This window comes from Podarcis raffonei, chromosome 5 (genome assembly GCF_027172205.1).
Source record: "Podarcis raffonei isolate rPodRaf1 chromosome 5, rPodRaf1.pri, whole genome shotgun sequence".
Lineage (NCBI taxonomy): Eukaryota > Metazoa > Chordata > Lepidosauria > Squamata > Lacertidae > Podarcis > Podarcis raffonei.
This window is the reverse complement of record NC_070606.1, coordinates 50,440,991-50,458,026: the sequence shown is the minus strand read 5'-3', so window position 1 is coordinate 50,458,026 and position 17,036 is coordinate 50,440,991. Positions and strand designations below refer to the sequence as shown.

The 17,036-nt window shown below is 39.7% G+C and overlaps 1 protein-coding gene across 3 annotated transcripts in view; it reads right to left on the bottom strand.

Moving 5' to 3' along the window:
* Positions 1 to 230: 230 nt before the first annotated feature.
* Positions 231 to 17,036, bottom strand: part of SHTN1 (shootin 1) — a 69,945-nt gene continuing 53,139 nt past the window's right edge. For all 3 annotated transcript variants that reach the window (XM_053389077.1, XM_053389079.1, XM_053389078.1), the window contains exons 14-17: positions 16,836 to 16,889; positions 14,546 to 14,666; positions 13,705 to 13,876; positions 231 to 6,352 (exon numbers count right to left, since the gene is read on the bottom strand). In XM_053389077.1, the coding sequence (XP_053245052.1) occupies positions 6,148 to 6,352; positions 13,705 to 13,876; positions 14,546 to 14,666; positions 16,836 to 16,889 (552 nt within the window). In that variant the 3' untranslated portion in view covers positions 231 to 6,147. The remainder of the gene's footprint in view (positions 6,353 to 13,704; positions 13,877 to 14,545; positions 14,667 to 16,835; positions 16,890 to 17,036) is intronic.

Below are 17,036 nucleotides of genomic sequence, written 5' to 3'. Positions count from 1 at the left end.
AAGAGTTTCATTCATTCATACATACATATGACCTTGACTGGGCTGGCTTTCATTACTGACTGTGAGCTCTGTGCTTTTTCTGGGGCTCTGTCTGTCTTAACGACCCATCTTTGATTCCTGTATCTTACGGCCAGTCACCAGTTTTGCTACATGACAGACTAAAAACAGATGTACCAGGCTACCCCTGTCTTAAAGCTGGAAAGAACAACAAAATGCCACAATTTCTGGGAAAAAAGTCAAAAACCCTTTTTAATAAGCAGCATTAAAAAGATAAATAATTTATATCATAGTATAACAAATAATTTAACTAGAAAGAAATACATTTTTCATTTTTTTGCATATTCTCCTGTAAGAATTCAAGGAAAAATACATTTAGAAATTGTCGTATGAAATTCATTGTAATCAAACTTATATCTAAGTGCAAAAGCAATTAGTAGGAAACAAAACCTACTGAAGGGCAAGTTCATGGAAAGCAAATGGACATGTTTCCCCATATTTATGAAACAGTTAACTGATTAGATCGATCCCATTATTTGCTTAACAAACATGCAAAATAAAAATAAAAATTACGCACACAGTTACCACACTAACAATGCAATCCTAAATGTATCTACTTAGGGCAGGTCTCGACCAATACATTTTGCTGCCTGAGGCAGTGCAAGCAAATTGTGCACCTTTGGTCATGGTGCATATGTACCTTAGGCTGGTCAAGTTACTTTGACATCTGAGGCAGAAAATCCCACAACCACCTCTTCCTGGGAGTAAAAACACAATAATAAATTAAATAATTATTTGCTGTCCTCTCATGGCATCTGCCAGAGACTGCTGCTTCACTGTGCCTAATGGTAGGGCTGGCCCTGACTCAGACAGTGGGGCTTTCTCCCAGGGAAGTGTATATAGGATTATAGCTTTTAATGATTTTGCTTTTCAGGAGATAAGCATTGAACAACTACTATAAAGCCAAGCTAACAAACCAAACACATTCATCATTTAATCCTAATTACTGATCATTGTCTCCTATCATTAAAATCTCACAGTGCATTCAAGAACATTACTACCCAATTTCAAACTAACATTAAATTGCTCAAGTGTTTTTTTGTTTTTTAAAGGAGAAAGTCCTGACCGCACCTGTCCACTGTAGTGTAAAAAGTATGTTGATTTTGGAAACGTGAAAACTGTGTAAAAAGCACATTTGTCACTGTCTTCACTGGGAAATGAGTGATGCCATAATTGTGCTATGTAAGCTATTTCACTTAGTTAAAAAAACCCCCAACAAAAACAACCCCATGATGTTTTGACAGGCTATTGTTTTCAGGTGTCATTTTACAGTAGAATAAAAGAAGCCTGATGCTGATTCACTGCAACATATATAGCAGGCACGTCCAACTCCCAAGAGACTGTGATATATTCCTAGTATATATATATAAAAACCTGGCCGTGATCTACCCATTGTCATTGGAGGGAGGAGGAGTGTGCGTGGGGTGGGTGGGTTGCCCAAAGTTGTTGAGATTTTTTGGGGGGGAGGATTGCAGAGCTTTTGGGGATGATCTCGCAATCTACCAGGATCAGCCAGGGATCTACCGGTAGATCATGCTCTACTGGTTGGACATGCCATGATCTACTGGTTGGACATGGTGCTTTGTGGCCATGTACATGTTGGTTTACAAGTAAATATTCTTTAAGCAGCACAGCACATGCAAATGTTTATTAATCTCCTCACTGGAGGGGTGCAATGGAGAAAGGAATTTTGGTGGTCTCCATATGAGATTCTATTACTCTGCTCTTAAGCCTTTTAAAACAGACAGAAGCTGCTACCTATACTTGATCCTAAATACTATACCTACGTTTATTAAATATGGAGCCACAGGAGAAGGTCAGCTCAATACAAGATTTCTATAGACTTGGTCTTGTGAAATGATTCAGCTGCCTGCAGCTCCATGTACATGTTACTCATGCATAAGGCATACTCTAGTACAGACCAGAGCATTTTTAAGAACTGTGCATTGAGTGTGGCTGTCAGTACAAACATACATAATTTTATTTGTATGCTGCCTTTCCACAGTTCTGACCATACTCAAGGCACCTTACAACATGAAAAAATGTAACAAAAGGAGTGACAAACAATAAAGAAAATAGTAAAATGCCCAAGCAGACCAAACAATTTCCACATAAATCACAGGATCTAAAATTGGACCAAAAGCAATAACTCCCCAACAACACCCCCAAAACAGCACCCCAGCCACAGTCTGCACAGGAATGGCAACATGCCTCCTTGTCCGTAAGGCTTTGTGCATTTTGGACACTTGGCTGTTTGGGCGTCCTAACTGCATGGAGGCCCTACATATGAGGAGGTGCTTGGGTGTTGGCCTTCTTATACCGACAGCCACACTTTATGTGTGGTTGTTAAAAATAAAGCTGGATGTTTAAAAAAATGCTCTGGTCCATACGCATGCATTCTCTACACATGAGTAACATGCGCACAGGGTTTGCACAGCCTGGCAGAACAATCAGGAAATGACATACTGGTAGACTGAATGTTTAGTTGAAAAAACAGTTGGGGAAAAGTTTTTTTCCTCAAGAGATGCCTCAAAATGGTCAAATATACTAATTTCTGATCGCTGTAGAAACCCAAAATGTGCAAAGTGCTGATAAAAAGAATAATGGAAGTCTCAGCAATTAGCAACCAAAGTCCCATTAGAGGAGGACCACCAAGAGCTGGAGGCATGTTCTAGATGTGCCTACACACAACATTCTTCCTGGGTTATTGATAAGCAAAGAAGTTGATGAAGTGTGTCACAGCTGCACATGGTTGACAGTAAATTAGAAACATGCACGGAAGTAGGCATTTCAGTGAAGTGCATGCAGGCAACAGAAATGCTGAGCCCTTATTTGAAAAGAGCAGAACGTTTGAGGCAGCACTTTAAAATATGGCTAAGACTGCAAGAAACTGTAGGCTGACCTCTTGCCACAGGCAGCAAAACCATGACCACCACTTTTCTCCTATGCAGCACAGAGGTGTTAGTGAAGATCACAGCTACTTTAAAATGCCACATAAACTGGAAAACTTACTATGATGCCCACAGCTTTCCAGGGAAGAGGCCATGGCTGCATAATGAGAGCTAAGTATTGGTTAACGTAAGTTGTGTGGAGACACAACATGGTCTAATCTCTCAGGAAGGACCATGAATTTTCTGGGTGGTGAAATGACACTCTGACTATAGAAAGGTTTTTAGTTTTCCTAAGTTTATCTAACTCCATTAACACCTTGCCTGGTGTGCCACAAGGCCTAGTTGGACAACAACAGCTGTCTTATCCAGAGAGATGGCTAGCTTGTTTTTATTGAGTGTACAGACGAAAATATTTGCTTGGGGGTTTAGAGCAGTTTAGCAGCTACTGTATGTATTTTAGATGCTTTTGTTTAATACAATTTGCCTCTCATTTCCAGGTATAAGATAACTGGCAAACTACTTCTGGTAGATGCAATGCACTTAATTCTACAATATTTGTATGCAGGAAACTACAAACCTATAATAGGAGTAAGATTTTGAACATTACGGATATAGGAACTATAAGAACTGAAAGATGCAATGAATCTGGGTTTCTTAACAGATGGACATTGAACATTGTTAACTATGATTTTGATTCATAAGTGAAAACTATGACACTCAGGATTTTAGCCAGCTTCTGCTCATGGCCGATAAGTGCCTTACGTAGTATGAGTACCACTGGTGTAACCATGGTGGAAGGTCAGATTTGCCTTCCTTGTCTTAGAACTGGGGTGCTGCTTTAGTCTGCCTCCCTGAGCAAGTATTTATTTCATCAAGGAAGACAGATGAAGCCAGGTGGGGACAGAATTAAGCAACAAAATGGCAACCAAGCAGAAGTTGCATGAAACTGCATCCATATGAAACAGCATCCGTATGGTCAGTTCTTTGCATGAGCCAGCTCACTATGCTGCCTGTTTTAAAATGGCACAAAACATCCCTGGCAGATGAATATTGTAGAAATTATGGTCCACGTGGTGAACCACCACACATTAAGAGCCCTCTGCGTGGAGAAGCTTCCAAGCAAAATCAGACCATTTTATGTTAAGGCATAAAAAGGAATTCCAGATTCCCTCTGCAGTGAAAATGGAACCAGGATTAATGACTGGTTTGGTGCTAAGTATGAAGCTTGCAGAAGCATGAAGAAAGAGTGGCTGGGGAAATCCAGCCAGGTGGGCAGGGTATAAATAATAAAATTATTATTATTATTTATTAAATATCAGTTGAAAGGAAATTAGGTGAGAAATCAAGCCATTTATATAGATATCAATGCAAAACCTAGCTGGGTTGTATGATGTCTGAACAGGTAGATTATTTTAAAGGAAATAGGCCTCATTTACTTTCTTTTCCATAAGGAATTCAGGGGCATTGAAAGCCATGCCTCGGAAGCATCAGCTTGCTATTGCCAACTTCTCTGACTGATCCTGCCAACAGCAAAACAATACTCAAGGGGACACTGCTGACAAGAGCCTGTTATAAGGCAGAACTACCGAGTTTTTGCTTTTCAAAAGTATCTAAGTACAGCTGTTATGGGTAAGATGGATAAAATAGTCCTTATATAGAATTCGTTTGGGCTACTGAGGTATAGCTATGTGGGTATGAATCCATTGGGGACTTTTCCTGTAGAAGCTTCTTTGAAACGAATGGAAATTGCATAAACTCTTGTGCATTTTTTTAAGGGTGTTATTCTGTAGCCACCTACCTAGGAGTAAACCCCAATGAATCAATGGAAAAACTTATGAGCAGACATGCACAGAATTGCACTGTTGAATGACTGAAAATGGTGCCCTAATTAGGGAACAGCTTAAAAAATAACTAATTTAGTACAGAACTTTTAAAAAGCACCACTGGCATTCCCCATGAAACAGAAGGAGGAATGTGTCTTTCATGATGATATCTCCTACAACATATTTGTATATAACCTAATAACCAAGAGAATCGATACCTTTTCTTTTAAAAACTGTGCCTCTTCGCCATATGCAGATATATGCAAACAGTGATATATTAAAAGCAATACAATTGACTGACTAACAGTGCAGTTCTAAACATTTGTGCTCAGTTCTACTATTTTTAATGGGACTTACAGCCTAGTGAATGCACAAGACTGTAGCTAAAGACCCTTTTAATCAAGTGGTAGCTCAAAATTTCATAAGTCTTGCAGAGAAGTCCCCAGTACATTTGGGACAAGCCTTTTGGCTGCACATACATCCTCAATGAACAACAACAAAATGCAGCTCAACACCCTGGCTTGTTCCAAATCTGTTAACCAGATCTGTTAATTAAGGAAAAACTTCCTGGTTGGTTGGATTGCTTGTGTGAAGAGACCACATGGATGGCCAAAAGGCTCACTTATATCTTTTCTTATTAAAGTGAGTTATGTTCATCTTTCCTTTTCTAAAACTGATTTGTGGCTGTATCTATCAGTAGAAGTGCATTTCTGTGATTACCTAAATAAAGCTCAATCTATCAGTTTTGGTGAGCTTTCAGTCCTAAACAAGGCATCAATATAAAATAATATCAAAATAAATTTTGATGTACTGCATAATTTAAGAAAGAAACCCAATACGATAATTCAGTAAAAACTTCCCTGCTGCTACAGGAGAAAGTCAAATTGTATATAACTTAAGGTCATTTCAATAAACAATTATGGTTACATGATTAGAAACTAGGAGGAGTTGCATTCAGTTAAGCACTACTCCAAGTAGTCCCATTGAAATTAATAGACTTAAGTTACTTACACCCATTAATTTCAATGTGTAGAATTCCAGGCTGCACTATGGAAATTGTTCCAGTGCAAGCATTTTTGCTTGCCAGATGGAATGATCTCCACTTGTGCTGTTCTGGGGGGTTTCCTGACCTGAGCAGATTTGGGGAGGTAGCAGGGGGCACACAGCGGGAGAAGTCCTTGTTGTGCTAGCGAGACTTATTGCATTGGTTTTTGCTACTGCAACAACTTAGCTGAATCCAACCCAAAGGATCTACTCTGAGTACAACTAAATTGGATACAACCCTACAGAATTAAGCCCTTCCCAGTACACATAAATGAAACAACTGACGCTCACTGAAAGGAACTTCCAGAAGTTAATGCCTTTTAGCACATCAATTAGCAATGAGAGCTGTCTATCTCTTTTGTTTTCCCAACGCTAGCATCTTTATGAAGCTGTTGACCTTTTTCTTCAGTCCCCTTGTCTTGATTCACATGTCCAGGCGTGTGCTCTTTGGTTTTCTCAGGATTCAGTAGTACCATGGATTCTGCTTCCTTTTCTGTACCAGCAACCTTATTTTTAAGCCCCAGGTTGGTTGATGACCTGGAAGCACAAAGCAACATGTAAATATAGGAAGAAATCATTAACATACTAACTGGCTTGCATCCCAACTTCAAAAGCACTAAGTACAGATTATTTGGCTATTTTGAGGGCAGAATATGGTAGCTGCCAAGAAGCTATAAGTATTGGAAAGAACAAGAAGAATCCTTTGGGGAGAACGAAATTGATGTGATTGGCGCAATTATTATTGGAGCAGTTTGGGCAATTGTTCAGGAAGGAAGGTAACTCAGCAAGGGCAAGGTGAAATAGAAATGCTGCCATTTCAACTGTTTTGTATTTGATTTGACGGGAAAGCCGTAAAGCCCTACAGTTTTAAAGAAAGAAAGCCAGATCACAGAAATAACCAATTGTCATCCTTGCAGAATTTTATGTTCAGGTGCCAGATTTCTTCAGCAATAAATTGCTACTTTATAACAGCAAAACCCTGTTCTTCCTCTGTGATCTTCATGGTTCAAATTATATACACCACAATCACACCAAACACTGGAACTTGAGACTAACTAATTCAGAACCTGTCTCTAGCCGATCCATTTGGCAAGTCCGTTTGGCCATTATTCAAATCCCAAAGTGTTATTTTATGCAGATTCTGCCTGGTGCTTATTTTTGTTTTTTTGCTGAAAGTGGAACAGGTTCCCCCCCTTAACATCACCGTGAATGAAACTTTGGAACTGACATAAACAACAAGAAGAGTTATTTTAGAAAATGCTACCTCTGAAAAGCTGATTGCCCCAACACTATCAAAATGGTCCAAGCCATAAATGCCAAGGTCTTTAAAAAAATAAATCACTTTAGAGGTAACCATCTTTCAAAATCTCAACAGCTGGACTATTTAACACAATCTGGTGAATCAGAGTATAATTCTTCATTGGGATCTCCACAGGGGGCCTGCATTAGTGGATGGCAGCAATCCAACGGCTGATGCACTGCCAAAGAGTGTGAAGCCTGTGTCATTTACAATAATAAAAAAGGATAACAGAGCAATCATATTTATCACCTTTGAGGACAGAAAAATGGGAGATTAAAGTCTGTCACTATAACACAGTTTAATGGCAAAACCCAGTGATTATGTACTAGCACAAAATAAGAAATTGCCGCTCAGGGTTCCTTTGGTGCATCTCCGCCCCCAAGTCCCCTTTTTACACAACTGCTGTTATTTACGGTGCAATATTATTGTTAAAAACCATAAAATCTCTCTCAAGTGTTTACTGCTGACTTACCACACTGTATCCTGAGCTGAAATTTGGCACAGCTTAACGACACAGTGCAAAACAGATTTTTGAATTCTGTATAAAAGAGTACAATCCGCTCAGCTTTATTGTAACTGTCAGTGGTACTTTATTGTTCTGAGCACAATCTGTACAGGAGCAGATCATAGTGGGATTGCACTCAGCCCTTACTTCAGACCAGAAAAATCTCAGTGGCATTGGTGAAACTTTGCTCTTCTGCTCTGGAATAAGTTTCAGCTGAAATGAAACTGATTTTTAAAAATGCTATCTGTGCAGACTATTTTTGTGGGGAGGGCAGTTGGGAGGAGAAAAAATAAGTCTGCGCTGTATTGCCATGAAGGATCACTCAGGTGTTTTTTGACCTATACACCAGTTTGTATGGCATGGTGTTTAACTAGTACTTGTAAAGGCAGATATGAAGTGACGGAGAGTCTTAACTTCTAGCTCTGTGCATACTCTACTGATAACACGCTTCTGAAAGTCAATATGCAAATTAATAGTTGTGCAGGAAGAAGAAATCAAATTTTTTTTGAAGAAAGGTTGGATATAGTCTCCTGTTTATGTAATGGCAGCAGCACTCAGTCCAGATTTTAAACACCAGCTAAATGCTATTAACCTTTGAATTAAGAACTAAAGACATAATTAACAAGATAAACAGTAGCAGCTTGGGGTTTTATTGTGTAAGCTCACACAAACATTCTAATAATAACCGCTATCAGTCAAGAATTTCAAACACCTGCTGCCACTCTCAATGCAAGGACTTATACATCACAAAAGATAACACAAATCATTAAACGTGGAAAGGAAAAGTGATAAGACAATACTCCGCATGAGCATCAGGGTTATAAGTCACCTGTCCACCATTTTCAAACAAAAACAAAAAGTGTTAATCCAAACAGCAAACACAACAGCATAAGCTAAGGAATATGTGTGCCTTAGATTTTTTGATCTCCCATTGAAACTTGATTTATTTAGGTATTTTTATACAGCCTTTCATGTGGCATCCCATCATACTCAAATCCTCTTGGTTTTGATGCAGCATTTACTTTACTACAATCTGAAACTGAAACCTTAAAAAAACTGAAACGATTCTCCAAAATACATGCCAGTCTGACAAATGGCCTTTATAATTTGTAGAAGTAATGGAAACACTGTCATATTTTGCTCTAGAGTCTAGAGCAACGTTCTCTATCTGAAGTTTATGGGATATCTCCATTGAATGTAAAGCCTCCGGACTGCATTAATTCCAATTCTACAAAGGGAACTAGAAACTAATTTGTCACCTTGGAATTATTAAAACACATTGCTCCTGGTGAATATGAATCATGCATCTGAGCCACGGAAGACAATTATCAGTGACTCCCCCAAAGACCTCCTCTCCAAAAGACCTCCATGATTAGACAGGGGCATTGGGGATCAGGAAGTCCTTGAGGCACCCTGGACCCAAATTGTTAATGGCCTTGTAAACTGGCCTGGTAGCATACTGGCAACCAGTGCAGACTTCTTGAGTACTGGAACTATGTGCTGGTCATAGTCTGTCCCCACCAGCAGTCTAGCCACAACATTTTCACCAGCTAGACCCCCTGGGTCAGACCCATAGAGTTCTATGCTTAGTACTGATTACAAACCATCAGGGTATTACTGTTTGAAGTAACAGGCTCCTGGGTTACCCGGGAGTAATCTCATTGAGCAGTACTTATACAACACATGAGATACATAAAGAAAATACTGAGCAGAAATGCTAAGGGCTACTGCAGCATAGAAAGGTGGATATGAATGGGGACACAACATTGGAGACCTTGTGCTAGATCTCATTTTTAGGAAATATTCTTAAGATTTCTTCTAGCCATTGTATGGCATGCAATAAAGAGCAGCGAGAAGATGCTGAAACTGCTCAGTTTTCAAGCATGTTTCTGATGTATCTATGCACCCTTCTTTCGCCATCCACAAGGCATCAATCTTTTAAGGAAGAAGATTCTCAACTTCCAGCACATCCTGTTGTTCTTTCCAATTTGTTGTTAAAGCTTAATTGCCCATGCACAAACTGCACACAGAAAACCTTTGTAGTTGACTCTCTCTAAGGCTGAGCTGTTTCCTGCAGTGCCAGTAGACAATTCAGTGGTGCTAAGATTACAGCTGAGGGAAAGAGAAAATCCTTTAATTGTATAAAATCATCAGATTAAACCTTACCCAATATGTGGCTTCTTCTGTTAACCGAGTCCTCTACTACATAGAAATGTTTACTAAGTGCAGAGAACGTACTAAGTAAAAGGAAGGGGGTAGGGGGAAGGTTGGAAGAGTAAGATACAGCAACTTTCCCGTCCATGTACATACACCACAGGAACGTCAGGAACTGTTCCACACTGAACAAAATTAGCACCTAGTTTCTCTGAAGAAACTGCCTAAATGAAACTCCTGCTGTGTTTAATTTTGCAGAGAACAATTGGATTAGGTCTCACGTATTATACACAACCTAGCCTCCATCCACTGGTATTTTCTCTTGGTCTTTCATCCCTAAACCACTTCCTCTGCAACTTGGGCTGAGCATGGGAGCTGGGTTCAAATGTACAGCGGACTTTAATGATTTTCTCAAACCAGGCCAGTTTTGGTTTTTTTTAAAAGTAAAATCATTTTTTAAAAGCAGCTGCAGTGCAATCTGATAACAATCAGGACTGTGGAGACAGGGACACACACATACAGGAGGGAAACTGCCACTGGTTCAAATTTTTATCAGGATCACAGTCCAAGGAGGAAGGGTGAAAATAAAATCTCTCCCATCTCACTACAGTCTGATCACCCCCACACATTAGTGTAGCTAGCTGGGGGAGGGGGCTGGTGGTGGTGGTCCACTGGGTGCCACGGGGGTCTGTAGTGCGGCACGGTGGCTACTGTGCGTTGGGATTCTGGGCAGCAAGGGAGCTTGCGGGCAGCGGAGCCACTTCTCATCCCTGAAATCAGTGGCTGCCCTAAAAAAAACTGAACAACAATGGTCTGTTGCTACGCCACTGCCCCCACACCACTGCTATTTGAAGAATCATGGAACACCAAACTATGTGTTCAAGTGTAATGTGGAATCTGTTCCTTGTCCTCACGTCACAAAGCTTGACTCATGTTTTGTCAGAATGGTTCTGTCATCCTACTACAGTGCTTATTTGCTATATATCATTGTGTGCTCTCTCTCTCTCTCCCCCTGGGATGTATGGGGTCTTAGGGGAGCAGTAGTACCTCTGGTGGGGGACATGTTGTGCTCCTTTTGGGGAAGTCTTTCCACCTTTGGTCCCCACCCTGCACACAGCTCTCACCTGTGGCTCCTAGAAGCTGTCAGCATGTGAAAGTGGCCACACCCTGGGAATGGCTTCGACTGGCCGGCTAAACCAGGTGAGAGTAGCTGATGGGTCTCAAACCCTTGGTGGGTTAGGGATTTCTCCTGCTTGCAATGACAAGCTCTGCAGATTGAGTGGATGACGCCTTGTATGCCTCCTTCTGGCAACTCCTGCAGCCAAGGTGGTGCCAAGCATACTCCTCTGCTTTCCTTTGGACCACATCAGTGAGGCCAAGAGGGGGTCTTGTCAACTAGACAGCCCAGTACTTCCATACACACTGCCCAGGCTTGCATCCTGAGGAAGTCACATTGGTGCTGCTAATGCAGCGGTTTGACTTCATCCCCAGAGGCATAATCCATCGTCTTGCAAGGTAGATGGATGTCAACAATTTCTCTTTGCCACTCTTTAAAAAGTGCCACAGAGTTTTGTACAATTATACACGCCTACAATATTTAAACAGTGACTCATGCAAACATAGATGCAGGGAATGCTCATATAATCAAGGCAGCCAAGTACAAAACAAGATAATGTGACTATAAGGCATTTGAGCAAACCCAAGAGGGTTTAAATTGGCAAAGGTTCCACAAGAAAGCAAGCCGTAACCCCAAAATTCCCATGTATGGCAGCTACTTTAGTCTAAGGACATTCAGCTGAAAGCAAATCGGGTCTTGAAACTGTCCAACAACGTTAGCACCTCTGCAACAGACTATTTCTAATGTGTATCTATAAACATAAATTAGACTATGCAATTCTTAAAAATACTGATCAGTGTCCTCTTGTTCTGGTAACAGCTAAGTGGCCCCTGTAGCAGTTGCTCTTTGTAGCCCCCACAGAGGGGTACTTCCCTAGTTAGCAGTAGATTCTGAAAGGCTGCTCAGATTGCCCCAGGTAAACATTGCCAAATGGACCCACAATTCAGCAGTTTCATAAATTGGCCATTGTCTACTGGCTGCATGATTAGGTCACACCAAGACTACATCGCCTCTACAAAGCCAGTGACACTTGTTTTACTTTTTAAGCATATAATTTTAAATAAGAAGGTGTCCTTTTTGGTTGTTGCTGAATAGGCAAGCTGCATAATCAACAGAGTTTCACGTATGCTTTTACAGCTCCTAACAACTATGACAGTCGATACAAGATCCTTTTCATGGTCAATTCATCACGCATTCTGGGAGACCTTGGGCCCCGCAATTATTTCATTTCCTTCCTTGCAAATGCAATTTCCACTTAGTTTACTAGAATAAAAGGTAGACAAAAAAGGTAGCAAGAGTAAGTAGAATCTTCTGATTAACATTATCCATCCAAAGCAGTGGAAATCCACAGATGAACAAAGCCGTAGTTCACAGAAAAACAACAACTCATCCCTGAACTAAATTGCCTTTGTGTTTCACTAGTGGCTCACAAATGCAACAATAATGATGTCAAATTAAACACATTTAATCGGAAAGATAGAAACTCGGTAATCTTTTATCAGGGGTGTGTGAATGAGAAGAAACAAAATACAACTGGAGAGAGCTATTTCCTTTCAAAACATACTTTAAAAAACACAGATTTATAACAGAATGAAATGAAAACCATAAAAGCAAGAGAAATAAGAAATAAGGTTTTTAGCCTGTTTTTACGAATGATAAAGGAAGCACACAAAAATAGGCGTGAATTGAATTTCCACTTCATTTGCTGAGATTTGCCCCTTTGAACTATGAGATGCAGTTGTTTGAGAATAGGTGTTCCTTTTTCAACTGATAGAACAGGAAATCAGAGGTTTAATTAACCATGATTATAACATTTTGCTGATCTGATTTGTCTCACCTATTTCCTTTTTTCCTCTTTAAGTAATAAACTGCCTAACATCCTGGAAAGAGGACCAAACGGAAAGCATCAGAGAAGTTTATAGAAAGCTGGGGATTGTTATAAAACAAACTGACCCTCGACCGGATCTGTCTGAAGTGTGCATTTCTGAAGCAGGATTAACTCTTTGATGATTAAACAGCACTTTGAAAGAAAATGTACAGTCAGGTAATACCTTGGGCAAACCAAACTGTGGATTTATTCAGCCAAACAGATGGAAGCTTCAAAGCTCTTGATCACAACACCTCCAGGTAGCTCAGAATTCTGTTTACCGCTGATTAAAAGTTGCATTGCCAGCTGCATCTTAGGCTAAGAAAATACACATATTCCTGGCAAAATTGAATATGCATTGCTGCTGCTGAGATATATTGTCTAATTAGTTAATGGCTAATTTGCAGTAGTATAATTCAGTTATTCAGGACTGTGGCAACCCAAGAACTGCAGCTGACATTTAAATGGGAACATGTATACATCCCAAACACTGAAAAATGAAATACAAATAAGAGACAGAATATTATGACATTTAATGATATAAAGAGCGATATTTCAGTTTTCCATCTTCACAGAGAGTAATGCCCAAAGCCTTTGTTATCTCAACTAGATTAAACTTAGGGCATTAACTAGAAGGCTCTAAGATGCAGCACTGGAATAATTTTTCATGCTCCCAGTTTCCACAGCTGAGATATGCAAGTGCTTCAGTCTACTTTGGTACAGAAATCATGCAAGTGAATATGAGCAGTAATCACAATCTTTTTTAAAAATGCAAATGTTATTTTCTGCATTGTGCTTGGAAGTCATAGTTTTATACCTGCTGTGTCATACACATCTAGATCTTCTTGCAATGTCAACCCCTATTTTTGAATGGAGGGGTTTTGAAAGACCTAATGACTTTTGATCTCATTGCAAGGGGAATCATCAACAAACATAAACTACTTACTGAATGTCGGAACTTGTGCTTTCAACCATTTTGTGACACTTTTCATCTGACCCCAAAGAACTGGGACCAAGTTCTGCTGCCAGAGTTTTCTTGTTCAATCCAGACTGTGTTTCAATGGAACCCAACACTGGCATAGATTTGGATTCAGAAGAAGCCAATATTCCAATTGGATCTAAAACCCAAAGAATACAGCATCTGCATTATTAAATTACATTATTATACACTTATAGAGTGGCATTGTGCCAAAGCATTAATTAGTCCAGATCAATTTTGATCACTATATGCACCACTTTCTATTGAAGATTGTGCCACTTAAGACACACACACACACACACACACACACACACTTTTCAAGGTTTTCTTCCCTGATGTATTATCTGGATGTGCTCACTTTGGAAAATAATTAGCATTTTATTTGTATGTACAACTGCTCTTGGAACAATGAATAAGGTTTTCTTATATCCTATGAGTCTGAAATCATATTCCTGATGTACAAGCTTATATGATAACTATCAGTTATTGTTCCTATGATACACAGGTGTTAATTTACGAACCTATTGGAAAGAAAGCATATCGGTGGAAAGGATCACAATGGCTTTAGTGTCAGTGTCTGAACTTCAGAGCAGAAGGTTGCCTAGAATGGCTTTACTGAACAATGCTGGGGTGTTAGAGTGCAGCTCTTATGAGACCATAGATCAGCCAGGAAAGCAATCAGAGCGCACTCAATTAATGAGGACTGAAATGTTAAAGGTTTCAAAAGGAAGGCAATTAGACCTTTGGAACAGCATTGAAGAGATAACATAATTCAGTTGCAGGATCAGAAAATATCTTGGTAACTTACTGCTATTATCTTGATCGGTTGTCACCTTCCTGAGCCGCAAAATTCTTTCTAATTCTGTTTCATTACTATCTGCCTCAAGGGATTTTAGGCTTCTTGAACTTGCAGATGTATTCATTGTTTCCTAAAATAAAATATATCAGTAAAATGTTCGGCCATGTGACAGTCAACAGAAGATGCCATAACCATACATCAAAATTTGCTGGAAAGCATGTAATCCTGACTTGGTTACCAAAAATTCTTCACACGTGGGGCTGCCCTTGAAGACTACATAAAAAGTCCAGTTGGCTCAGAATATAGCCTGATTATTGACTGGAACTGGTCACTTGGAACTTATCTCAACAGCATTAATGATAATAATAATAAATTCACTCCTTGTTTGTTTCTATGTACAATTCAAGCTGATGCTTTCAACCTACGAATGGCTTGGCACCAGGATATACTGTTGCATACTGGTGACACTTTGCCCCAGTTCTCCCAATGACCACCGCCAGCAGCTTCATATAGACATCAAATAACACTGGAGACAAAATTGTGCAGTGTCCCCCAGAGATCAACTAACAGAGTGTTAAGGCACACTCACCTAATGCTACTTTCTGGAACTGACCCTGCAAGCAGAAGTGAAAGCACCATAAAACAGTGCCCTCAGCTGCTGACTCATAGAGACAGTCCAAGATGTTACAATGAACAATGGCATCAGAAGCCACCAACAGATTCAGCAGAATCATCAGGGTTACACACCCTTGTTCCTCTCTTGAAGGAGGTCCTCTATCAGGAATACAAAGGCTAATTCTGGTCTGAGCTCAGAGCTGGAATGGGTCAAGATAATCAGCTTCATCCAAGAGCATCTGTAACTGAATACCTACCACCATCTCAATCACCTTGCCTAACAAAGGTCTATTGGTAATTGGGCAGCAGCTGGAATAAACCTCTGGGTCCAGGGCTGGTTTTTTTCAAGAATGGCCATATCACTGCTTCCTTTAAGGAAGTAGCAACCACCCTATCACACAATGAAGTGTGATCTACCCAGTTAACCTTCCATGGCAGGCACAAACCAGCCAATGGGCATGTGTTGAGAGCATGTATTAAGCCACACAACTGCAAATTCTTCAAAGGGAAGAGTTAGTCTCCTTCCCCATGGAACTGGTGCAGGGCCAATACTAAACTGCATCTCCTAGCCTGCACATGTAAAACCTCAATTGTGCTCACGCTTCTCTTGACTATTGGGAAGAAAACGGAAAATGCAGCACATTAATTCTTAAAATTGGCACATCTTTCAAGTTTTCAGCAAAACAGCACTTAATTCGCAATGTTTCCTTCAATTAACTTAAATCCTGCATTTTGTTAGCATTCTGAATTTAACAGAGGCGGCATATTATTAACACGTAACTCCTTGGTATTGTGCTCATGCTACAGATCTAGTAGCAAAGGAAATAAAGTAAGGTGTTTTACATCAAGCTTGAAATGGAACAAATTAATATCACTTTGTTTACAACAATTATACGGAGACCTACACAAAATGCATAATTAGCACAGTAACAATATGCATATAAGGATTTAGCTTTACACCTCCCAACCTTATTTTTCCTGTCTCACTGTGCTAATGACTAGCCTGGCAAATGCACTAGAAGTTGGTTTTATCGAGTGTTCCTTTTACTTTTCATAGTGAAGCGATTTGCATGGAACCAGTTAGATCTATTAGACCAGGTACTAAGATTCAGCTGAAATTAGGCAGGCGTAAATCTGTCAATTTCAGTTTCTCATTTCCCCCAATCTTAAATTAGGTACTCCACATTTCCATATTACTTTGTGATTTTTTAAAAAGGTCTCCTCAGCATGTAAGTGCTGATTTCTCCTAATGTACGCATTTTTGCATGCAATTTCCCCTGATATAGTGCATTTTTAATGTTATTTTCACACATTTATGCATTATATACACATTTTACTCTAGTATATTAATTTTTATACCCATTGCTTGGCTGGAGAACTGCACTGTAAAATTTGGAGAAGCACAAAATTTGAATGATGGGCATGTTTCAGTTCGTGAATTGTTTCAGAAAGTGAGAATTAGGTAGGTTCACCATTAAATGTCATTTGATCTGAATTTCTTCCCCATCCCTAGGTGAAATCTTTGGAATGTCACATGAGCTCGCATAATTAAGCAAGAAAAAGAAAACATAATTCTGAACATCTGTCTACATCCATCCATCTTGTTTTCCTTGGGTTACTTTTCAGCAATGACACAAGGACACAAAGTATAATGCAAAGTTGTTGTTTTCTCTCTTTTTCTTACCAGAATTCCCTTTAACTCTTTCATTGCACTCTCAGAGGGTTTGGGTACTTCTGGCTGTAAATGAAAACAAAACACCCATCTAGGTAATGTGATTTTGCAGACATTGACTAAAGCACTCAAGGCGTGCAAAAAAGGAAAACTGGAGGCAAGGATATTGGAAGAGGATATTTCTTTCACCACAAAGAAATACACTAGACTATG